At 42.9% G+C, this 26,703-nt stretch overlaps 1 protein-coding gene across 1 annotated transcript in view; it reads left to right on the top strand.

Annotated features, from left to right (window-relative positions):
- Window positions 1-353: 353 nt before the first annotated feature.
- The window catches only part of LOC130110213 (carnosine synthase 1-like), a 26,764-nt gene continuing 414 nt past the window's right edge, over window positions 354-26,703 (top strand). Inside the window, exons 1-8 of the mRNA XM_056277238.1 lie at window positions 354-450; window positions 1,248-1,337; window positions 2,310-2,758; window positions 11,720-11,933; window positions 13,946-14,031; window positions 14,789-15,020; window positions 15,385-15,659; window positions 25,603-26,703. The exon at window positions 25,603-26,703 is cut by the window's right edge and continues 414 nt beyond it. Of these exons, the coding sequence (XP_056133213.1) occupies window positions 354-450; window positions 1,248-1,337; window positions 2,310-2,758; window positions 11,720-11,933; window positions 13,946-14,031; window positions 14,789-15,020; window positions 15,385-15,659; window positions 25,603-26,703 (2,544 nt within the window). The remainder of the gene's footprint in view (window positions 451-1,247; window positions 1,338-2,309; window positions 2,759-11,719; window positions 11,934-13,945; window positions 14,032-14,788; window positions 15,021-15,384; window positions 15,660-25,602) is intronic.

Here is a 26,703-nt window from a genome sequence, read left to right as displayed (position 1 = left end):
TGTGAATAAATGTCGTTACATTAATGGTGAAAACAGAGACACATATCTTCATCCTGAGGGTGTGTACGTGCGTGCATGCATGCATGTGTGGGTGTGGGTGTTAAAGTTGTGCCATGTGTTTGTTACTATGCTTGTGGTTGTAATCTAAAACTGATAAACTGCTGTCTGTGTTTTGGCACAGCTGTGTATGTGTAATAGTTCCCTTTTGACAAATATTCATCCTGTACCTTTTCCATTGCCCTCTCCATTGCCCACACAAATTGCAGTTCTCTCTGAGCTCTCACCCCAACACGGTTTTTCCACGCCCCCAACTACCCTCCTCTCAGTGGCAGTGTGTTGGAAGTGGGCGTCTCATGGCAACCTCTTCCAACTCAGAGGAGGGACTATACCAGACTCTGCAACAGGCTCTGTGGGAACTCAACTTTCCTGAAACACAGGCCCTGCATCAGGGTAAGGCCTGGTGCTACAATACAGTATTGCAGAAACAGAAAGATATGGCTATGCTTAGAGCACTAAGGGGTTTAAGTCCCACCATGAGTACAATGTGCCATCATGTATTCACCCTGACTTATCAGTTTGCCACTCCTGACACATACTGTATAAAAATGGAAACAATACCAGCTTTCTGAACAGTATGTCTATCTCTTCTGTCAACATTCTACAACTAACCTGATGAAAATATACAGTATACTAGAAGAACCCCGCTACAATGTAGCGGTACCCCACTTCAAGTGGGGGTGGAAAGGGGCTAAATGGCAAGTAGTAGACGATGGTCACCAAGCATATTTCACATACATGACATTGCATACACAATAACATTAAAGGGGGAGAGGGTCACATTTTCCAGGTTAAGGGGGGGGGGGTCCCAGAAAAAAAATTTAGGTGGAAAAAGTCAAAAATGCTCAGAATCATCTGAAATGCCGAGAAAAGTGGTTTTTTAGCCATTTTTAGAAAAATTCTTATTTTGCATATTTATGCATAATTGTGCATCATTTTAATTTTCTGGGATTTTTCCCTTACTCTCCGAGACAATACCTAACACCTCCAAAAAGAATTAGGATCATAAATACTTTAGTTTTCGGTCCCGCTATCTACACTAACTAACACACACACACACACACACACACACACACACATTACGAAAATATATGAGTAGATTCTATGGCTTTTGAACTACCAACAGATACAATTTCTGGTGTAACAGTAACTTGGCTGTTGTGGATGATTGATGAATCTTGTCCCTTCAGATCTAAAGCACACAGAGCTGTGCATCTGTGTTTTGGGGTCCCCCCTCCCTTACCTTTCTCTGCTGCTGGAGGCTGGACAGAGGAGCCCAGGTAAATAAAAGTGCAATTATAAAAACTCAATATTACACCCTGTTTACACTTAGTGTAAAAATGCATCTTGAGATAGTCTGTTAGCTATCCGATTTAGTCCAGATGCATTTTTATGCTAGGTGTAAACAGTGTTAGATTTTTTTGCTGATGCACGTGTAGCGCAATCAATATTTTGTCTCAACGGTTTTATTTCAAGGGAACTGATTCGCTGCTGTGACAAGTTTCATTGATATTATGGATTGAAAATGTATTCTAGGAATATCAAATTTGTTAATAGTGGGAGGGGGGGTCAGCATAATGCTATGTAAAATACCCAGTGGGTAAACTATTGATCATATGTTACTATTTGTTAGATGACATGTTTCCAACTATGGTCTGAAAAAAAAAATTTTCATTGAAACACAAGGACATAATCTAAATAAGTTTATAGTTGGACTCCACTCTGTGTACATAAATACATTGTACTTTGTTCATTTTACTGCAGTCATTGAATTTGTTTATTCTAACACCAGACAGACATTTTACTACAGTGGTAGACAGGAAAATAGTGATTCCAAACAAAACTGTGAGATAATTGACACCAAAAAATTATTTTGACTGTTGACCTTGTGAGCCAAGAGGCATGTCCTGATTTCTGCAAGTAAGAGTTGTTCTCAGATCAACATTTGATATGTTGACCTTGGGGTGACCTTGACCGTTAACCCTAATTCTATTTCTGTCATGAATGATTGGATAAATAATATGACAGCCAAGGGACGTTATGTCAGAAGTTGATCTAAGAACATCTCTCACATGCAGAAATGACTGAGAATTAAGCCATGAGCAACAGAACCATATGTCATGCTGAACTTTGTGTCACCTCAAAGGAAGAGGTCAAGAATATCATCTTTCTGGCTGGCTGGAAGGCTGGATGTCTGTCTGTCTGTCTGTCTGCCTGTCTACCTGCCTGTCTCTCTCTCTCTCTGTATGTAGGAGATGCCCTGTTGTGCCTCTCCCCATCCTGGCTGTCACATTCCTCCACCTCCCTCATGGTGCACAAGGCTGTCACTTTTGACATCGGCGGACGTACTTACGTTTCCAGCTTCAACCCTCCACGCAGGGTCACCTACTTCCTGTCATGTGACCCTTACATAGAAGACGAAGTAACCCATGAGGTGGACTGCCCGATAGGAGCTTCTGGATCCCTGGGGAGGTTCTGGGGGGATATTCTGACCACTCGGGTACTGCTGCAGAAAGCTAAGATCCATACCCCTAAAACCCTGGCTCTGCTGGTGCCCTCGGGACAGATGATCCTGAAGGAAGGCACCACGGAAAACATAGAGATGGTACACCTGGAAAAGAGAGTTAAGGAGAGCCTGGAATCTGTCAGAATCAAGGTGGACACTTTCTTGGAGTCAGAAGCTGTGAGGCACTCTGATAAGGTGTGTCCACTTTTAGATTCTGCTTCATTTGAATTAACATAATAGTTAATTTAAATATTTACCTCCAGGGATCACATTTGATACTATAAGTGCAACTATACAATGTTAATGTAGTACAGAAGGCCAGAGAGGACATAAGTAAAAAAAAAATTCAAACTGTTTTCTCAAGAATAAAAGAAAATTATTTCTTAATTTAGACATGACATAAGCTTGTTTTCTTGAGATTTCACAAAATAGTTATTTCATGAACACAAGAAAACAAAAATTGTTGTGATCACAAAATAAATTAGTATAAATGGATTGGAGAACTCAACCATCACTGCCTAGTGCTGCAGCCGCAAACAATTAAAGGGAATTAATAATAATAACTTTATTTATCTATCACTTTGATTAACAATGTTATAAAGTGCTTTACAAAAGAAATAAAACCAGACAAGGCAAAAATTAGAATAAGAGGCGTCCGGGTGGGGTAGCGGTCTATTCCATTGCCTACCAACACGGGGATGGCCAGTTCGAATCCCCGTGTTACCTCCGGCTTGGTCGGGCGTCCCTACAGACCCAATTAGCCGTGTCTGCGGGTGGGAAATCGGATGTGGGTATGTGTCCTGATTGCTGCACTAGCGCCTCCTCTGGTCAGTTGCAGCACCTGTTCGGGGGGGGGGGTAGCGTGATCCTCCCACGCGCTACGTCCCCCTGGCGAAACTCCTCACTGTCAGGTGAAAAGAAGCGGCTGGCGACTCCACATGTATCAGAGGAGGCATGTGTTAGTCTGCAGCCCTCCCCGATTGGCAGAGGAGGTGGCACAGCGACTGGGACAGCTTAAATGAGTAGGGTAATTGGCCAAGTACAATTGGGGAGAAAAATGGAGAAAAATCAAAAAAAAAAAAAAAAAACCGAGAATAAAGCCAAAGGACATGAGCAAAGAGGGGGTAACAATTCCTTCATTCAGGCCTACACTCAGCCCTGCTCACTATGCTTTGCCAATGAAAGGCACCTGGCAGTTCCGCCACAACTGGGCCCTAAGTCACTAACCAGACTCTGCTCTTCTGTAGTTCCCTGGTGATGGAGCGAGTTACCAAACTCAGTTTGATCTGCTGAGTACCTCTCCATCTTTAAGAAGAAGCTAACGACCCAGCTCTTTCACGAACACCTCCACACCTGATGGTATTAATATAAAAAAAATAAATCACGTCTATACACACTATGCATTGCCTTTGTGCACTGCCTGTTGAAACCTATGTCCTATGAGATTTTAACCTAGTTTTTTGGCACTTGCGTTGTTGTCTCCTGACTAGATCCTTACTTGTGTTGTATAAACTCTCAGATGTACGATGCTTTTGATCAAAGCTGTAGCAGTAGACATTTCTCTGTCTTAATGTGGTTCATTCCCGGGAGAAAAATGACACACCGGCATCGTCTCTTTTGGTCTGGGAACTCACACCGACCGTTTATTTTCTGCGCATGCTCACAAAAGCATCCTAACATGTACGCGCATAATAATGACATCACTGTACGTAACATATGCTATTTAACATGACTTTGCTCCTGCACATATTACCAAATATGCTTAACACTCCCACTCAAAGGCATGTTCATAGCTCTCTACAGTGGTATGCAAAAAAATAATAACAATACAGAGCTCAAAAATTTTTTTTGGCATGCTGGCAGTGTTAAGAACATTTACATCTGCCAATTCAATTTATTCTCCAAACAAATATCCTTTGAACCTCTCAAACTTGGTCTTTGTCACTGGCTTGGTAAGGACATCAGCTACCATGTCTGCAGCGGGACAATATTCTATAGATATTTTCCCTTCTGCGTGTGCAGACCGTACAAAGTGATACTTTATATCAACATGTTTGCTCCTCTGTCTACACACCGGGTTCTTAGTCAAAGCTATCACTCCCTGGTTGTCCTCATATATCTTCACCGGTACATGCTTGTTACCACTATCTATTCCCTTTAGTAACTGTACAAGGTACATACTCTCCTGAGTTGTGGCTGCTAGTGCCATATACTCAGCCTCGCAGGTCAATAGTGCCACGGTTGGCTGTTTTCTACTCTTCCATGATATAACTGGACCATTCTCAGTTAGGCTGAAGCAGTATCCAGTTGTGCTCCTCCTATCACTTTGGTCAGCTGCCCAATCAGCATCACTGTATCCCTCAAGCTGTGGGTTTTTCTCACATTTTTGGAAGTGTAGTTCTTGGTTTACAGTACCTTTTAAATACCTCAGTAGGTGTTTTGCTGCAGTCCAATGTTGTTGCTTTGGTTCTGCCAGGTACTTTGACAGTTTACTCACCACCCAGCTCAGGTCAGGTCTTGTCCATGTCATAATGTATATCAGGCTACCAACTATTTCTCTGTATCCTGTTGAGTTAATAACTTCACCCTCACTGTCTAAATTTAACTTTTGCTCACATGGGGTGGATCTCGGTTTGCATTCAGACATTCCAAATTTCTCTAGCATCTTCTCTATTTGTCTCTTTTGGGTCATTTTGATCTCTCCCTCACTCTGTGTAAAATTGATACGCAGGAAGTGTTTAAGTGGACCCATATCTTTCATCTTAAACCTTCTCTTCAACATTTCTTTTACATCACTGAGTGAGGCGGTGTTACTGGATGCTATGATAAGGTCATCTACCCAGACTAACAGAATCACTTTCTCGTTCTCAGATTCTCTGCTGTAGACACGGTGATCAGCATCATTTTGTACAAAACCATTCTCTGTAAGGTGATCATGCAGTAACATGTTCCAGTTACGCCCAGACTGTTTTAAACCATACAATGACTTCTTTAGTTTACACACTAAGTGTTCTCCTGTTTTTGACTTGACCTCGAAACCTTCCGGTTGCTCCATATATACCTCACAGTCCATCGGAGCATGGAGGTAAGCAGTCTTCACATCCATTTGATGTAGGGTAAGACCCTCCTGTATAGCCACCTGCATCAATGCTCTGACAGAGGTCATGTTAGCTGTTGGTGAAAAAGTTTCTTTATAGTCAATCCCTTCCACTTGAGCATAGCCCTTTGCAACATATCTGGCTTTACAAGTCTCAGATCCATTTGGGCTCTCTTTCACTGCGTATACCCAGCGACCTCCCACTGCTTGTTTGCCTCTTGGCAGTGTGGTAAGGGTGAAAGTCTCGTTCTCAGTCAAAGAGTTCATCTCCTTCATTGCGTCAGCCCACATTTTTGACTTCTTAAGAGTCGATAGCCTCTCTGAATGTTTTAGGTACACCATAAGTCACTCTATAGAAATAATCTACATTTTCACTCTCATCATTGTTACACTCAGCTTTACACTGGTACTCTTTTAAGTAGTCTGGAGCTTTTCTTTCTCCAGTGGGATACCTCCGTTCCCTTTCTCTCTGTTCTCTTTGAGTACTATGTGTCTGGACTGGACTTGCCTCAGCAGTCTCCTCAACACTGGACTCTTTACCCTCCTTAGGCTGTCCCTGACCCTGGTTGACTATTTTAGTCTTTGGTGGTGTATATTCATAACTCTCACTGTCATCCACCATGTCACGATCTGTCTGAGTCTGGCTATCTGTGCTACCCTTGGGGATGAATTTCACTAGTCTATGTTTCAAGACTTTGCCTGTCTCAGGATAATACACATTACAGGCTGGACTATATTTATCATAGCCTACAAAGATCCCCTTTGTACACCTAGAATCCAATTTATTTTTATCCTGCTTGTAGACGTAGCATTCAGAGCCAAATATTTTCATGTTAGATAGGTTAGGAGTTTTGCCTGTGAAAACACAGTAAGGTGTCTGCTCTAGCCGCTTACTGTAACACCTGTTGCGGATCTGAGCCGCTGTCTGTACCGCATATGTCCATAATTGCTTTGGGAGGTTACTCTCCAACAGCATACATCTTGACATTTCAAATAAGGTTCTCCAACCTCTCTCGGCAGCTCTGTTCTGGTGAGGCGAGTAGGGTGCACTTGTCTCGTGCCTTATCCCTTTACTCCTGAGTAAAGCCTGGAACTCCTGCCCGGTAAATTCAGTGCCGTTATCGGATCTTATACACTTTATCTTTCCATATGGAGCAACGTCTGCTGTGAATTTCTCAGTAGCTTTTGTGGTGTCACTCTTTGCTTTGATAAAGTATAGAAAAATCATCCCACTATGATCATCAGTAAATGCGATTGCATACTTATATCCATCTTTATCAGCTGGTTCTATTGGACCGCATAAGTCTGTATGTACTAGTTCTAGTACTGTCTTAGCTTTAGTGTCTGTCTGTCTGTTTCTACTCTGCGTAAACTTGTCCTGTGTGCATGTTTCACAGTTTTGATTAGACTTGTCATGTTTTCCTTTTATCGACATTCCTTCAACCACCTTTTCTAACTTTGCCACATCATCAAAATTACAATGGCCAAGTATCCTATGCCACGTTTGGATGTCATGGCAACCTTTCACTTCATCAACATTTTCATCTTCTACTGTGCTAAGGTAATACAGCCTACCATACACATCTATTTTGAACTTGGTACCGTCCTTGATGATCAGTCAGTCCTCACTGTACCTGAAGCGGACCTCAGCTCCGTTGGCTGTAGCTGCTTTGACTGAGAAGATGTCTTGTGGAAACGATGGGATGTAGAGTGCTTGCTTGAGCCTCGTTTTCACTTGTCGTCCCTCGCTGTCCAGCAAGTAGACCTCAGCGTCACCTCTCATCTTTGCCATCCCGGTAACTTTGGTCACGTCGGCAAGCTCGATCACGTGATCTCCCGGTCTGAAGCTCTTGTCAACTGTCTTAAAGTTGGAGGAGTCATTGATCATGTGCGTTGTGGCACCGCAGTCAACCATAAGACCTCTCTTATTTCCTCTTTGTGTTGGACAGTCACTCATCTTGAAAAAGCAGAACGATGTAGGCTCTGCCTCCGTTTCTCCATCAGCTTTCTTTACCTGGTCGCGGCCCTCGACCGCGCCCTCTTCCTCGTTGTGGTGTGTCCCACTTTCGTTCCTCTCTTCTCCGCTGGTATTCTGGACATGACCTAGCCATGTGTCCTTTCTTACAGCACGTATAACACTCGACATCAGCTAGGTCCATTTTCTTTCCTCTTCCTCGTCCGCACGCTCTCGTTGTCCCGCTGGTCTTCATCACGTTGTCTTCCTCTATATTCACGTCACTCTTTCCATATTTTTCAGTGCTCTCATAACTGCGTAGTTTACTTTTAAATCACTGAAAGTCATTAGTGTCATTTGTCTGGGTGACGTGCACGACGAACGGCTTGAAAGAGTCCGGTAGCCCCTTTACTACCATGGCTATTTGCAGCCCATCACTGATATGTTCGTCTGCTCTTCTCAATGACGTGAATATAGTTTTTGCTCGAATAATGTAGTCGGTGACTGTTCCATTGCTAGCTTTGTGGAACGAGGAAAGTTCACAGTACAAACTCACCATACGGGGGTTGTCCTTGCCCGCATAGTGCTCACGCAAAATTTCAAGTGCTTTTCTTCCATCTCGTTTAGCATCCCTCATTACCAACGATAAACTTTTGTTGTCTAGACATTGCACTAACTCGGCATATGCTTCTCCATTCTTTGTTTCATCTTCTGCGAGCGCTGCTTCATCTTCCTCATCTATATCTGGGACTCCCACAATCACTTCTCTGAGGCCGCGCAGCTCCATGTGCGCCAGAAACCTCGTTTCCCAGAGTTCATAATTTTTCTCATCACCGACGAATAATAATCTGAACCACTTTTGGCCTGCATGACTGGGCTCATAACCTGTAGCAGTAGACATTTCTCTGTCTTAATGTGGTTCATTCCTGGGAGAAAAATGACACACCGGCATCGTCTCTTCTGGTCTGGGAACTCACACCGACCGTTTATTTTCTGCGCATGCTCACAAAAGCATCCTAACATGTACGCGCATAATAATGACATCACTGTACGTAACATACGCTATTTAACATGACTTTGCTCCTGCACATATTACCAAATATGCTTAACAAAAGCATCTCCTAAATGAACTTGTAATATTGTAACAATAAATGAATAAGACCGAATAAGTAGGAATAAAACTAAAAACAGTATAGATAAATAAAAACAAATTTCAAACATTTCCAAAAGCTTTCATAAAGAAAAAGGTTTTAAGAAGCGATTTAAAAGAAGCTAGAGACTTTGTTTGTCTGAGTTCAGTGGGAAGAGAGTTCAATAGTGTGGAGGCTCTAACAGCAAAAGCCCAATCACCCTTTGTAACAAACCGAGACCTAGGAATAACCAGCAGGGCTCCATCTGTGGATCATAATGGTCGAGGGGGCATATACCAGGTCAGTAAATCAGAAATGTATGTAGAAGCAAGACCATTTAAAGCCTTAACAGTGAGCAATACATTTTTTGAATCAATTCGAAATATAACAGGGAGCCAGTGTAGGGACGCAAGCACATGAGTGATATGGTTATGTCTGTTTGTTCTAGTAATGATCCGAGCTGTGGCATTTTGTACCAACTGCAGACAGTGGAGGGAACCCATGCTGATACCAGAATAAAGTGCATTACAATAGTCAAGCTAAGAATAGATAAAAGCATGTACATTTTTTAGTTCAGCAATTGATAAAAATTACTTGATTTTAGAGATTATCTTGAGCTAGAGAAAGCATTACTGAACAAAATTTTTTGACTTGATTATCAAACAGAGGTTAGCCTTGAATATTACTCCTAGATTTCTAGCAGCCTAATTAAGACTATTTGACAGACCACCAAGATTAGTACAAAAAGGGTTGATGGAATTTGGGGGACCGAACAGAATGACCTCAGACTGGTCATCGTTAAATTTAAGAAAATGTTGGGACATCCAGGATTTAATGTCAGAGAGACAAGATTTGCTAGGCTGCTAGGATCTGTGGGTTTTGGTGGCATGTATAACTGAATGTCATCAGCATAAAAATGGTAAAACACATCATGATTTTGAAAAAAAAAACTGGCCAAAAGGCAACATGTATATAGAAAACAGAAGAGGGCCAGGAACGGAGCCTTGAGGGCCACCACAACTCAAATGAGCCATCGAGGAAGTAGACTTACACAGAAGGGAAAAAAAGTTCTGTTGGGGGGATATGAGCATAATAAACTAAGAGCCGAGCCCTTGTTGCCTACCCAAGTTTCTAAGCGATGTAACAGGCTACTGTGATTAACTGTGTCAAAGGCAGCACTTAAGTTTAAAAGAACTAAAATCAAGCAGTCAGCTCTGTCTGCAGTCAGCAGTAGGTCCTTAGTAACCTTAACTAGAGCTGTCTCGGTACTATGAAGTGCTCTAAAACCAGACTGGAAACAGTTAAAAAACACTATTAGTATTCATAAAGATATCAGCTGAGATGACATTGCTTTCTCCAGAACCTTAGATATAAAAGATAATTTGAAGATTGGTCTGCAGTTACTTAAGGACAAAGAATCGATTCCAAATTAGGTTTCTTTAGCAATGGGTGAACAATGGCATGCTTAAAACTGTCTGGGAAAGGACCAGAGGCCAGGGAATTATTAAGAATTTTCAGAATAGCAGGGCTAACAGGGGAAAATACCTCCTTGAGCAGCTTAGTAGAGATGGTGTTTAAGATGCAGGAGGAGGAGTTCATATGGGATACTGTACTCTCTAACCATGAAATTCTAATGGGTTGAAACTAGGTAAAAGCAGCAGACCTAACATGGGGAATGGGAATAATGCAAGGGCTGGATTTTGTACCTGCTATTCTCCACCTTATTTACAAAATGTGTGAGAACCTTTTCAGAAAGCTCAACATCAAGTTCAAAAAAGAAGCGGAGGGATCATCAATAACAGAATCAATTACCTTTAAGAGAACTTTAGGTATGTGGTTATTGCTAGATATCAATTCAGAGAAGTAAGCTGATCTCGCATCCTTAACTGCTTTCTGGTAATTTAATGTTTGCTTTTTAGGGTGTTATGTGCTAATTCGGGTTTGTTGACCTTCCATAGTCATTCAGAATTTTTATAGCCTTTTAAGGGCTAGGGTGTGATTGTTCAGCCAGGGGAGGTTATTTGATTTTTGTTTCCTTGTTTTAAACCGTGCAAGTTGGTCGAGGATGGATAAGCACTGATCATTGAATGAATTTAACAGGTCATCTGGATTGAGAGGGGATATAGTGGAATTAAAGGATGATGAATAAAAAGCGTCACAGAATTTAACTACAGAACCAGCATTGAGAATGTGAGCGCGTGTTACAGGACAGAGACTAGGAATAGAGAGCTATAGTGGAAATTTCAAAACAACAGCTTTATGGTCAGTTACAAGCATATCCACCAGATTAAAACACTCGAGAGAGAAACCAGATGAGAGTACAAAGTCTAAGATGTGACCTTTGGCATATGTGGCCCCTTTAACAGATTGAATGAGGATAAAAGAGTCTATAAGATCTAAAAAATGTGAGGTGAGGGAATGGGAAGGACAACATACATGAATATTAAAATCAAAAAGAATAAGCACCCTGTCATATTTAGGCATGACAATGGATAGAACCTCAGAAAACTCAGAAATAAAACTGACTGAATTAGGGGATCTATAAATTAAGAAGCAGATAAAGAAACTTAAAGCATCAAAGGAGCTAAAATTACCAAAAGTAGCGGGATGGCACTTAAGACCTAACTTTTGAAAAAATAGCTAGGCTACCCACTCTTCCAGAGGGCCTAGGAGAATGAAAATATCAGGGGGCCTAGCCTCAATCAAGGGAGCAGTGTCCCTTGGGAACAGCCATGTCTCAGTAATCATATTGTCTGAATTGTCTGGTGAATGTCGGGGGTTTGTGTTATATCTAATCTAATGAGAAGACGACATCACAAGGAAACAAAGCTTGTTATGATGAAATCACAAAATAAATTTATTGTGAGTATGAGGAAACAACATTAAAAAAACATTTGACCTCTCCAGCTTTCTGTAATACAGTAAAATTAAAACAACTGATTTTAATGCTTTTGGTTTGCTCTGGTAAAAAAAAGGTCACTCTCAGGTGCAGTGGAGGGAGATTTATGGGAGAGTCAGAAGAGTCAACTCCTGTGTATCTGAACCGAAGAAGGAGAGAGGAGGTGTGGGCGAGGGTCGCTCAGCTACTGCCATGTCTGCTCCCTGGAGAGGCAGTGCTCCTGGAAGCATTCTGCCCTCCATTAAAGCCTGGGCCTCGAATAGAGGACCGTACTTGGGAGAAGTACACTGGTAAGAGGTATAATGAGAGGATAGGCTGAGGACGAATTGCCGTTTGCCTCATTTTTCAGTGGACTGTATTAAATTTACAGTCAGTAAAGGTTTGGGGGTTTTTTGTTTTTTTTTTGTTTTTTCCCTAAGACAAGTGCCATTTATGTACACTTGTCCATGTCTTGATGCATGTTCAATAATGCCATTAAGGAAATCGCCGAAAGTCGAATCAGTTCATCTGGACACAATGTTTAGTGGGAGAAATTTTTCATCATCTAAGTGACTTCACCAGTCTCAGCTGACTGCAGGTATTCCCAACCTTATAAACAGCACAGTTGCGTGACTTGCGTCACAACCAAAACCAGCAATCGGTTTAATATGCAAATTTCTGTGAACATTATTAGCGTTAAAACGGCCATGTGTTGGCATCCAGGTGGCGTGGCGGTCTATTCCATTGCCTACCAACATGGGGATCGTCGGTTCGAATCCCTGTGTTACCTCCGGCTTGGTCGGGCGTCCCTACAGACACAATTGGCCGTGTCTGTGGGTGGGAAGCCGGACGTGGGTACGTGTCCTGGTTCGCTGCACTAGCCCTGTTCGAGAGAGAGAGAGAGAGAGAGAGAGAGAGAGAGAGAGAGAGAGAGAGAGAGAGAGAGAGAGAGAGAGAGAGAGAGAGAGAGAGAGAGAGAGAGAGAGAGAACTGCGGGGAATAGCGTGATCCTCCCACGCGCTACGCCCCCCTGGTGAAACTCCTCAGTGTCAGGTGAAAAGAAGCGGCTGGCGACTCCACATGTATCGGAGGGGACGTGTGGTAGTCTGCAGCCCGCGGATCGGCAGAGGGGGTGGAGCAACGACCGGGACGGCTCGGAAGAGTGGGGTAATTGGCCAAGTACAATTGGGGAGAAAAGGGGGAGAAATAAAAGGATGAGGATGTGCACATCCTTTATAGGGAGGAATGCTGGTTTGAATGGGGAGTCAAAGAGGTCATCTATGTGAAGAGGGAACAACCATCGCTGAACCGGGGGGAAGAGTACATCTGGCCCTTGTAACTGTAATTAATGGTCCCGGCAGTTTTCATATCAAACCGATCGCTGGTTTCGGTTGTGACGCAGCTGTGCTGTTTATAAGGTTGGGGAAACCTGCTATCAGTTCAGACTGACGCAGTCACTTAGATGAGTGATGAAATGTTTTTCCCACTAAACGTTGTGTCCGGATGATATTCGTGTCCATGTCGAAATGGTACTCATAATATCGTCTCATAATAGATTATCGGTGAAAGGCTCTTTGTGCAAGAGCAGATACGTTCTGTAAGAGTTTACTCGAATTTAAGTAGTCAAATAATGTGTTCTCTTGCAATCTGCTTGAGCAACATCAGGGAGTTTTCAACCATCCTGATATGAGGGGACCTTTAGCATATTACCCCCCCCCCCCCCAATTTTCTCCCCAATTGCACCTGGCCAATTACCCCGCTCTTCTGAGCCGTCCCGGTTGTTGCTCCACCCCCTCTGCTGAGCCGGGGAGGGCTGCAGACTACCACATGCTTCCTCTAATACATGTGGAGTTGCCAGCTGCTTCTTTTCACCTGACAGTCAGGAGTTTCGCCATGGGGAAATAGCGCATCAGAGGATCATGCCATTCCCCCCAGTCCCCCCCCCCCAACCGAACAGGCGCCCCGACCGACCAGAGGAGGCGCCAGTGCAGCAACCATGACACATACCCACATCCGGCTTCCCACCCGCAGACACTGCCAGTTGTGTCTGTAGGGACGCCCGACCAAGCCGGAAGGAACACGTGGATTCAAACCGGCGATCCTCGTGTTGGTAGGCAACGGAATAGATCGCTACGCTACCCAGATGCCCGATAGCATGATATTTTTATTGTTGTCACTTTACTTACTGCATCAAAGTATTTCATTTCACTCACACACACACACACACACACACACACACACACACACACACACACACACACACACACTGTGCTATAATAGATTGTTAAAAAGCTATATTTAACCCATTCCCTTTCTGTGTCAGGTTGCAGCCCTCAGATTCCAGACCTGTCTTTCAGAGTGTGTGCCATTGTTACTCGCTCCCCTCAGAACTTCCCTCTTCTCTACAAGGTGCATTCCTGTTTGGAAAGTCATCTCTGGCTAACATATTTCAAGTCATAGAAAAACAGCGGGACACCAGCATGATAAAGCAGAAAACTGGAAGTTACGTAAGCTTTATCCACACAGACCAAGGGCACCCTGAGAAAGATTAAATGGCCCTCATTTACATGGCTATGAGCTGACGTGTTTCAACCAAAAACGTCTCCCACGTGGCAAAACATGGCTCCACAAAGAACAAATGCAATTTTTTTTTTTAAAAAAGAACAACTAATCAAAAACAAGCACATCCAATATTTTACACCTGACAGTTAGAAAGTACTATAGCCAATTATATACTATCAGTTGGGGCAAGTGACAGAATATTAAGAGGGTAAACCCCCCCCCCAAAAAACAACACAGACAAAAGAAAAGCACAAATAAAAAGACGATAGCAGGACAATATGTGAGAGCATTTTTGATGAAACACATCGACTCACAGCCATGTGAATAAAAGCTTTTCAATTCACTTTTCAACTCCTGCTCGCCTCAGTTTTTAAAGTGCCATGAGTCTGCGTGATACAGCTTTAGTTACCTCTAGTTTTCCACTTTAACTAGCAGGTATAACCACTTTCCTTCTATGTTTTTTACCTATTTTCCAATAAGCACCTTATAAGACTGTATCCTTAAAGACTGATTCTTACCTCAAGCGCTCCCAGTGTTATTTCTGCTATTGTCTCAAATCATTTGTCTCTATTGTATTTGCACCCCCCCCCCCCGTCTCTCTCAGTTGATATGTAGATTGGGAGCATCGCACGCCCCTCTCTCTCACCACCAAGCCCTGTATCAGTCTCTGGAGACAACCCTACAAGAGTGTGGCTTCACCGACCCTTCCCTGATTGTTTCGCTCCGTCACTTGGCAACCAAAACCTCCCTGGATTGCCTCCGCATGGTGATGGAGACAGAGTCAAGCATGTCACCAGAAAACCGTGGTGGATGTGCTGCTCAAACTGACATGATAGGTGCGTGTGATTGGGTCCAGGTGTGTGTATGTTTGTTTGTGTGTATGCCAATGATGTTTTGACATCAGGATAACAAAACCGGTTTATCAGACAACTATGGAGGGTGGAAAATGGTACCGCCTCAATCAAAAAAAAATTCTACTTATGGGGCTCTCCATGAACTAATAAGGGAAAACAAATGTTGACCCCCCCCCAAAAAAAAATCTTCAAGGGGACCTGTGAAACCTGTAAAGGACAGTTCACTTAGAGCTGAATATTGTTTGACCTTGAATGTTGACAATGACGCTACATCGAGTCATTGTCATTTTTAGATCCATATGTCTCAAGTAACATACAATCACAATCTTTGTCTATGCCCTTTCAGGAGTGGATCTCCTTTTCACATCTGATGGTTCTGTCATGAAGCCAGTCGTCCTCGGATTCCATCCCTCCTGCTGTCTTCATTCCTCTTTTCCAGAAAAAGAAACAAAGACGGAGAGATCTGATAGTGAGATGGAGGCATGTCGGGGCACCCTCCTCCTTGCACCCTTTATTCGCTCACAGTGTTACCTAATGGAGGGGAAGACCGTGCTTGTGGTTGGAGCAGGGGCTTACAGCAAGAAGTTTATCTGGGAGGCAGCCAAACACTACAAACTCCGGGTGATTCTTTCTGAATTTAAGTGAATGTGTGCAAGATCAATTTTAGCGCAAGTTGTTTTATGAGTGCATTTTGGTTCACGTATTTTTTACTCACAAAAGTTACAATCGATACGTTTAAAGGAAAACTCCGGAATTATTTGACCTAAATCCTATATTCCTATGGGGGCACTATTTTCCGGGCGGCTCAAGACCGCCGGTAGCACTAATGCAGACGGAGTGACGGTTTAATTGGGTGCAAGGTGGTTTTTCTGTCGCCTGGGCGCGTTTGCTCATGTCTGGGTGCAGTAGAGGGTGTGTCAGTCAAAATCAGGTGACGCAGTGTTAGTTTGATGTCAAACAAAACCAAATGTCACGCCTGCGTCTCCGCCTGGTCAGAACACATCTTCGCGCAGGTGATGTGTGGTAGTTTCCGGGCGTTACGTAAAGGTGCACTAAGCGTACGTTTATCCAAAATCACACGTGCCACTTTTGTGCTATGTTATGTTGGCCTATTTCATGAATGATGTAACTAATGACTACTGTCCTAAACCTTTTTAATCACAAACCAAAATATCTTCACGTGTATACTTGTCTATTGCAATATTTTCCTTAACCTCATTCAACATGAAAGAACGAACTGACTGCCTAGGCTAATTGATCCATGATCACAACTATTTAAGGTCTCCTGCTGTGTTCATAGAATGCGCCGGGAAGAGAGAGACGCTGGTGAGAACGAGGACACGTTAAACGGTAGCCTGTCAAATAAACATGTTCGCGTGTTTTCTCATATCACATTGGAATTGGTGTTAATGTCTGTTGTATGCGCACTTGGCGACCCTGCACCTCGCCAACAATGACATCAGTTTCTTCAGTTTCCTCCTGGGAGAAGCTTTTCTGCTTTAGCCGCTCTGAACTTCCGCCGTCCATTACGAAATTGGTAGTTCGCCATGACAGGGAATGAGAGGAGATGATTTGATTGGTTGTAATTGAAGACAGCCCCCACTACTCCTACTGATAATTTATTCCTTCTAATCCAACCCCTTTTCAACTGCGCCTCCCTTGCACCCAATTACTGCCAGCCAAGCATGTCCCGAAATTAGAAAAGAAAAAATTGTGTGTATATATATATAGAGAGAGAGAGAGAGAGAGAGAGAGAGAGAGAGAGAGAGAGAGAGAGTAACGTGCATGGATAAGTAGACACGTTGGCCCTTGGCCATTGAGTTGGACTCTTTGGTCGAACGGTTAGCGATGTGTACCGCGGTGCGGGAGATACGGGTTCGCGTCGTTATTATATTCACAGGTACAGGGAAAAAAAGTTGTAATACATTGCAGTACAGGCCTGTTTCCTGCGTCAGCTGCTATTGTGGTTAAACATAGAGTCATACCTGTATTTGTCTGTCTTTTTTCCTGTTTCTGTGTTGATATTCCGCTCCTCATTAGTTGAGCACGTATAACACCATTGACGGTTTCGGGAAAAACGCTATATATTGTAGCGAATTCGGGGGGACAACGCATCCACAGGAGCTACACAGGAACTACCGCAGCCGGGAAGCGAACCCGTATCGCCCGCACCGCAGGAGACATCGCTAACCGCTCGACTAAAGACCCATACCCGCGAGCCAACGGCCAGCGTGTCTTCTTATCCATGCACGTTACACTACCCCCGCGCTTAAGCATATCAGCTCCTTCACGCCTCAGGGCGCCTACGCTTCCGATGGCCTTATGGTCGCTCCATCCCACTTCTGACACCAATGTAGCGAATTCGGGGGACAACACAACCACAGGAACTGCCGCGGCCGGGACGCGAATCCAATGTAGCGAATTCGGGGGACAACACAACCATAGGAACTGCCGCGGCCGGAACGCGAACCCGTATCGCCCGCACCGCAGGAGGCATCGCTAACCGCTAGACTAAAGGATCAGACCCCTTAGTCAAGGACCAACGTGTCTACTTATCCATGCACGTTACGCTACCCCCCTCCTTCGGGAAGCGCACCCCGCGCTTAAGCATATCAGCTCCTTTACGCCTCAGGGCGCATACGCTTCCGATGGCCTTACGGTCGCTCCATCCCACTTCTGACACCAATGTAGCGAATTCGGGGGGGAGTCCGAGATACCGTCGCCACAGCCGGGACGCGAACCCGTATCTCCTGCACCGCAAGCGACAACGTTAACCAGTCGACTAAAGGGTCCGACCCGTTAGTCAAGGACCAACGTGTCTACTTATCCATGCACGTTACAATATATATATAGCGTTTTTTTCCAAAACCGTCAATGGTGTTGAGTGCTCGACTAATGAGGAGCGGAATATCAACACGGATACAGGAAAAAAAGATTGTAATGCATAGTAGTTTCGTGCGTCTCGCACTCATCAGCTGCTAATGTTTTTTTCACAAATAATCATACAGTTATGTTGCCCAGCGTCACGCCCTTAATTTCGGTTGGACAGCGACCAATCAGATGGGAAAACATTCAAATTATAACAGCCAATGGGGTAGGTACTTATGATGCACAGCAACCAATGGAGGGGTAGAAAACATTACAACCAATGGGACTGGGGTATGTTTTGAAAAGCATTTAGGGGCCAGGGTACTGATGAAATGGCGTACATTAAAAATATAACACGATAACTTATGTGAATAATATATTGGGGTGGCGTTGGGGCACAGTTGGGAGGACAGGTAGTTAAAGAAACCTTTTAAAAAGACCCATATTTTTAAAAAGCATATTAAAAAAACCTAATAAATGTCATATGTGTATCATCTAATGGGGGGGGGGATAATAAAGACGTTTTTCTTATAGTTACAAAGGAGATATTTTTTCGGTGTCTACAACTGGTGGCCAATTCGTTTCAATTATTTAAGGTGGACATATCAGGTCTGCAAATAATAAAATACTTTACTGCCAAAAAAGGGCCCTCTGAGCCCATTTAAAATTAGGTTTAACGCCCATATGAGTAGCTTCAGAAATGAGAACGCGAAAAATGCAACGGCTTTAAGCCGCCACATTTGGTCACAAGAGTATCAGTTATTCCGTCTCATGTAAAATCCTTGCAAAGAGTAGTGCATATTCAATTAGGGGTAAAAGATGTAACGTGTGCTTGGCAGAAAAGTATTTTATTATTTGCAGACCTGATATGTCCACCTTAAATAATAGAAACGAACTGGCCACCAGCTGTAGACACTGAAAAAAATACCTCCTTTGTAACTATAAGTTAAACGTCTTTATTATCCCCCCTCCATTCATTAGACGATACGCATACGACATTTATTAGTTTTTTTTAAATATGCTTTTTTGAAATAAGGGTTTTTTTAAAAGGTTTTTTTTAACTACCTGTCCTCCCAACTGTGCCCCAACACCACCCCAATATATAAGTTCACATAAGTTACCTTTTTATATTTTAATGTACGCCATTTCAACAGTACCCTGGCCCCTAAATGCTTTTCAAAACAAACCCCAGTCCCATTGGTTGTAATGTTTTCTACCCCTCCATTGGTTGCTGTGCATAATAAGTACCTACCCCATTGGCTGTTATAATTTGAATGTTTTCCCATCTGATTGGTCGCTGTCCAACCGAAATTAAGGGCGTGACACTGGGTAACGTAACTGTATGATTCTTTGTGAAAAAAACAGTAGCAGCTGATGAGTGCGAGACGCACGAAACAGTCCTGTACTGATATGCATTAAAATCTTTTTTTCCGGTATCCGTGTTGAGATATATCTATCTATCTATCTATCTATATATATATAGATCTATATATATATATACTGGCCACACAGATTGACTTGCGACGCGAACTGGCACAGGCGCCTTTGACCCGGAAACCAGAGTCCTAGTAGTCAAAGCGAGCAATAGGTAGCAAAATCTTGTAAAGGATTCAATTTTAAGCAAGCAAGTGTCAGCCTACTGCTGCACGCCAAACTACAAAGTAATCCTTCAGGGCGATGAAGTTTGTCAAATAATGCGCATTAAAAGAGCCTTTCTGACACTAACACGCTCAAAATGTTTTGGGTTAGAAAAAGATTGATATCTATTTACAGTGCCTTGGAAAAGTATTAAAGACCCTTGAAAGTTGTCAGTTTTGTCTGGATTACAAAGGATACACATATTTTTCCAGTCAGTATTTTTATTGCAAACCCATATGTTCTAACAGTAATTTTTCAAAGCCAAAATTAATTAAATCAGCAGATCTTTTAAAGAAAATTAAAAATTGAAACATGCTCCTTGCATAAGTATTCAACCTCTACACCTTAGCACTTGGTAGAGCCACCTTTTGCTGCAATAATGATAATAATATAATATTAAAAGTTACTTATATAGCACTTTTCTAAACAAGGTTAGTTCTTCACAGAACAGGATAACATTGTTAAAAATGGCACAATAAAAAAAATTTAAGAGAATAAAATAAAAAGTACTAACAAATAAAACCATAAAATAAGAGCAAAAGGGAAGAAAGCAATTTGTTAATCAAAAGTTACAAAAATAAGTAAAAGTAAAAATAAAGACAGTATAGATAAATAAAAACAAATCTCAAACATTTGTAAAAGCTTTCATAAAAATATTTTTTTTAAGGGCGGGGTGATTCCCCCCCCTTTTTTTCCCCCAATTGCATCTGGCCAATTACCCTACTCTTCTGATCCGTCCCAGTCACTGCTCCACCCCAGTTGCCAATCTGGGGAGGGCTGCAGACTACCACATGCCTCCTCCAATACATGTGGAGTTGCCAGCCGCTTCTTTTCACCTGACAGTCAGGAGTTTCGCCATGGGGACATAGGGCATCAGAGGATCACGCCATTCCCCCCAGTCCCCCCCCCCCGAACAGGCGCCCCGACCGACCAGAGGAGGCGCTTGTGCAGCGATCAGGACACATACCCACATATGGCTTCCCATCCACAGACACGGTCAATTGTGTCTGTAGGGACGCCCGACCAAGCCGGAGGTCACATGGGGATTCGAACCAGGATCCCGATGTTGGTAGGCAACAGAATAGACCGCTACACTAGCCGAACAAAAAGTTTTAAGATGAGATCAAAAGAAGCTCGAAACTTAGTTTTACTTAGTTGAATAGGAAGAGAGTTATATCGTGTGGGAGCTCTAGCAGCAAAAGCCCAATCTCCATTTGTGACAAACCAAGACCTGGGAATAACCAGCAGGGCTCCATCTACGGATTGTAATAGTCGAGAGGGTGTATACCAGGTCAATAAATTGTAAATGTAAGTAGGAGCAAGACTGTTTAAGAGCTTAAAAGTGAACGATACATTTTTAAAATCCATCCAAAATAAAACAGGGAGCCAGTGTAGGGAGGCAAGCACAGGAGTGATATCGCCATGCCTTTTTGTCCCAATAATGAGCCGAGCATACTGATTTGGCAAAATTTTACGTCAGATCCCCTTGCTGACACAACCACTAACCCTATGGATGGAGGCACAGGTAAAGCCCTGGATGCCATCCCAGTATTAATGGACTTACGCCCATACCTGTCGCTGTCGGATCGGTCAAAGCCTAGGTTAACAATGGCCGTCATTGATGATGTGCCCTCACAGGGTACTGATGGAAACTGTAAAAACCACTGTGGTGACCCCTGAGAAACAGGGAATAAGCTGAAAGAAGAAGAAGAATGAGGTGAGCAGCAGTGTTTTGTACCAACTTCAGATGGTGGAGGGAGCCCTTGCTGATAACTGAGTGAAGTGTGCTGCAAATAATCAAGCTGGGAATAGATAAAAGCATGTGTAACTTTTTGCAGAACGGCAATTGATAAAAATGACCTAATTTTAGAGATTACCTTTAGCTAGAGAATGCATTACTGAACAACACGTTTGATTTGACTGTCAAAACCGATGTTAGCATCGAATATTAACCCAGCATTCCTAGCAGCCTGCTTAAGACTACCTGACAGGCCACAAAGATAAAGTACCAACAGCACTGATGGAATTTGGGGGACCAGACAGAATCACCTCAGACTTATCATCATTAAATTTAAGAACATTTTCAGAAATCCAGGATTTAATGTCAGAGAGGCAAGTTGTGATATTTGCTAGGCCACTAGGATCTATGGGTTTAGTGGCATGTATAACTGAGTTTCATAAGCATAAAAATTGTAAAACACATCATGAATTTGAATGACTTGGCCCAAGTGGCAACATGTATAGAGAAAAGAAAAGGGGGCCAAGAACTGAGCCTTGAGGGACACCACAACTCGACTGAGCCTTCGAGAGAGTAGACTTACCTAGAACAACAGAAAAAGTTCTCTTGGAGGGGTATGAGTGTAATAAACTTAGAGCTAAGTCTCTAAGCTACATAAGAGGATATTGTGATCAACTGTGTCAAAGGCGGCACTTCAGTCTAAAAGAACTAAAATCGAGCAGTCCCCTCTGTCTGCAGTCAGCAGTAGGTCATTAGTAGTAACCTTAATTAGAACTGTCTCGGTACTATGAAGTGCTCTAAAACCAGACTGAAAACTGTTAAAACCACTATTAGTTTTTATAAAAGAAATCAATTGAGATGAAATTACTTTCTCCAGAACCTTAGATAAAAAAAGACAATTTGGAGATTGGTGTGTAGTTACTTAAGGACAGGGGATCTAAATTAGGTTTCTTCAGCAATGGGTGAACAATGGCATGCTTAAAAGTGCCTGGGAGAGGCACTCTGGTGGCTCGCCTGGTACAGCGCGTACCGGGAGAGGTGCTCTGGTGGCTCACCTGGTACAGTGTGTACCACATAAGGCTGAGTCCTTACTGCAGTGGTCTGGGTTCAAATCCGGCCTGGGCCCTTTGCTGCATGCCATCCCGTCTCTCTAGATAGAGACAGGAAACTAGAGAGAGACTACTGCTATTAAATAAAGGCAGAAAATGCCAAAAAATCATTTAAAAATAAACTTTCTGGAAAAGAACCAGGAAAGATGCAAGGGCCAGGCTGGATTTGGGACCTGATATTCTCTACTTTATTTACAAAATGAGTGAGAAGTTTTTCAGACATCTCAACATCAGGTTCAAAAAAGAAGTGGAGGGACCGTTAATAACAGAATCAACAACCCTTAAGAGAACTTTAGGATTGTGGTTATTACTAGATATCAATTCAGAGAAGTACGCTGATTTCGCATCCTTAACTGTCTTCTGATAAATCAACAATTGGTTTTTAAGGGTGTTATGTTCTAATTCAGACTTGTTGACCTTCCATTGTCGTTCAGATTTTCTATAGAGTCTTCTAAAGGCTCGTGTGTGATCGTTCAGCCAGGGGAGGTTATTTGATTTATGTTTCCTAGTTTTAAATGGTGCAATTTGGTCGAGAATAGATGGGCATTGATCACTGAATGAATTAAAACGTCATCTGGATTGAGAGGGGATATAGTGGGATTAAAGGATGATGAATTAAAAACATCACAGAATTTAACTACATAACCAGCGTTGAGAATGCAAGAGCGCATTTTAGGATAGTGACTAGGAATAGAGAACTGTACTGGAACTTTGAAAACAATAGCTTTATGGTCAGTTACAAGCCTATCCACCAGATTAAGACACTTGAGGTAGAAACCAGATGAAAGTAGGATTAGGGGGCCTATAAATTAAGATGCAGAGTAAAGAGGGAGTGCCAGTGATTAAAAAACATAAAACCTCAAGGGAGATAAAATTACCAAAAGTAACAGGGCAGCACTTAAGACCTAGTTTATATTTAAAAAAACAAAAAAAAAGCTAGGCCACCCCCTCTTCCCGAGGGCCTGGGAATATGAAAATAGACAAAGTCAGGGGGCCTAGCCTCAATCAGGGGAACAATGTCCCCTGGGGACAGCCATGTCTCAATGATCATAAAAAACATCCAAATTTTAAGAAAGAATAATATCATTAATGATAAAGGACTTATTACCAAGAGATCTCACATTCAAGAGGCCAAAATTGTTTGGTGTCAAAGCAGAGTTAAAACCAATAGGAGTACAGCAAATAGAATGTAACTTGCAGATATTTGCTACAGATATTCAGTTGTTGTTGTTTCTACTATTAGATACGTTATGTGGACGAGAGGGCTGGTGCCTAATAACACAGTCTGTATAGGGAAAAGTCTGGGTGAGAGGGTTAATGACAGATGAGGCCATTGGAGGGAGCTAGTGTGTTGAACAGTTCTGTGGGGTGCCACCATAGGTGGAAGAGGAGGTTCCAAGAGGAAAGTGTGGGATGTAAACAGTCAGTCACGTGGAGAAGACTGTACGGTGTACTGCAGGTTGGCCACTAGCATCTGGCTACCCAGCCTGTTTGGGTAGCCATATGTTTAGGTAGGCTTAAGTCTTTTGTGGTAAGTATGTTTTGGACACTGCTTGGGAGTGATTTTCCTTCTTAGCAGATTTGGTCCAACTTGTTCCGATTGATTGGATGACACCTGTGGACTGAAATTTTCCAACAGTGCCACAGATTCTCAATGGGGTTGATATCTGGACTTTGATTTGGCCATTGTAGGACATTCACCTTTTTGTTGTTTTAACTACTTCTGTGTTGCTTTGACCTTGTTCTTGGGATCATTGTCCTGCTGAAAGGTAAAGTTTCTCCCAAGCTTCAGTTTTTTAGCAGACTGAAGCAAGCTGTATTTTGCTCCAACCATTCTTCCTTCAATTCTAACAAGATGCCAAGTCTCTGTTGAGGAAAAACATCCCCACAGCATGATGTGGTCCCCACACCACTATACTTCACTGTAGCCTAGGGATGCTGTTTGTTAAGGTATGGACCGTGTTAGGTTTGCACCACACATAGCAATTTGAATTTTGGCCAAAAAGCTCTATCTTCATCTCATCTGACCACAAAACCTTGTCAAACATCTTAGCTGGTCACTCATGCATTCTGGCAAACTCCAGATGTGCTATTATGGTTTTTCTCAATTAATGGCTTCTTTCTAGCCACGTTCCCATACAGCCCAGTTTTATGCAGAGCTCTTGATATGGTTGACTGGTACACCTTCACTGCACTCTCAGCTACTGAACTCTGTAGCACCTTCAAAGTGATTGTTGGCCTCTGGCTTCCCTTACAAGTCTTCTTGCTCGGATGCTGAATTTTGAGGCCGTCCTTGTCAAGGCAGCCTTTGTGGTATGATGCAGCTTCCATTTCCTCACTATTGATCCAACAGTGCCCACTTGGATATCCTAACACATTAAAAAATATTATTTTGTTGCCTTTTCCTAATTTGCACATGTCTATTACTTTATCTGTAACTTCTTTAGAATGCTCTTTGGTCTTCATTTTCACACCTTTCCTTCAGTGAATCTGAAGGATAGGTGTGAGTCTGACCAATGATACATAAACTTAAAGGCAATTTTATCCATAAAATGTGAGCTATTTTAATGTTTCACAGGTAGAGGCCACTTGTAAGCCAATTGTGTTCAATTGTGCAATATTTTTCAACTTGGAGCTTCCAGAGCACTGGTGTTGAATACTTATGGAAACAGCATAATTCAGTTATATTAGGGAATATCTTGTAAGAAAAATGAATAATGCATATGTCACTTTAAAATAGTAAGTTTTAAGGGTCAGTCTTTTAAAATACAATTTACACAATCTCAAAATATAATTTGTAATTCAGACGTATCTGACAACTTTTGAGGGGGTTGAATACTTTTGAAATGCGCTGTATATATCTACATAATTCCATGATTGATATTGTGGGTAAGGCTCTTTAGACTTCTCTCAAAATATTCTGAGTCTGTTAGTGCTAAAGAGAGCTGTTTTAGTAACCAGTACTTGGTGAGCATTATTGCCGTGAAGGATTAACATTGCAGCGTAATGTATAGCTGCTAGCTAATGCTAACTTGCACAATACTGAATCGATTTAAAAGATTCTGCAACACATCACTTATTTTGATGCCTGATGATAAGAAACCATACTGGGCTTAGGTTATAAAATATTGATTTTTTTTTCACACTTTAATGTTTTTTATCAATGAATTATATACTCTGCCACTAACTGCTCACTGCCCTTTTAAACCAGATAATACTTGTGGACTCTGACCCAAACCACTTTGCGTCAAAAATGGTTGATCACTTCTTCCCCCTGCCTGAACTTCCGGACCACCTCCATGATGAGCAGCACTGCATTCGCATCTGTGATTGGCTGACATCCTCTGGCCTTCGCCCTGATGGCTGCCTGTGTTTCTGGGATGACTGTGTAGTCCTGACATCACTGGTTTGTGAAAGGCTGGGGCTGAGAGGTGCCCCCCCTGAGGCCATTTGTATTGCTAAGGAGAAAAGTCGGACCCATCTGCAACTCTTGAGCATGCTGAATCCCAACAGGACCCAACGAGTCTCTGCCGAGTTTCCTGCTGGTCAGGCGGATAGCCAGGTCACCCTGAAGAATGGAGAGAGAGAAGAGATGACCACCTTGGCTGATTTTGACAACGGCAATTTGTTTAACGGAAATATGTACAACCATGAAAATGCCTGCACTCTCCCCCCAACAACCACCACCCCTAACTCATTAACTTCCTCTTCCCTGCTTCCTTCAGCTTCCTTCCACCCATTTGTTCCTCTCCTCTCTCCTTCCCCCTGCTCCTATGCAGTGCCCTGTCACCATGTGGAGAGCTCCAGGGACCTGGAGAACGCTGTACAGGGACGACTTGGAAGGCCCGGAGGGGCAGTCAGGTTTCCCGCTATAATGAAGTTGGAGTATGGAGCAGGCGCAGTAGGGGCCAGGAAAGTAGGGTCCCTAACAGAGAGCCTAGCACATTTTGAACACATTACAAGGGACCTGAAAAATGAGACAGACTACCCAGGTATTGGCCTGGGATGGAGCAATGCCATGATCATTATGGAGTATGCTGGTGGCACTGAGCACGATGTGGATCTGCTGCTGTTCAACGGTCGACTGGAAGGTGCCTTTTTGTCAGACAACGGCCCCACACGTCCACCTACATTCACTGAGACAGCAGCCCAGATGCCTTCAGGACTGGCAGCAGACAAACGTGCCCAGCTAATCACAGCAGCACATCATGTCTGCCTGGGCTGCGGCCTGCTGGATGGAGTGTTCAATGTGGAAATGAAGATGACAGAGCGAGGACCACGCCTCATTGAGATCAATGCTCGCATGGGTGGC

The sequence above is a fragment of the Lampris incognitus genome, chromosome 1, assembly GCF_029633865.1.
Source record: "Lampris incognitus isolate fLamInc1 chromosome 1, fLamInc1.hap2, whole genome shotgun sequence".
NCBI lineage: Eukaryota > Metazoa > Chordata > Actinopteri > Lampriformes > Lampridae > Lampris > Lampris incognitus.
Note: the sequence above shows the minus strand (reverse complement) of the source record. Positions and strands in the feature narration are given on the sequence as shown.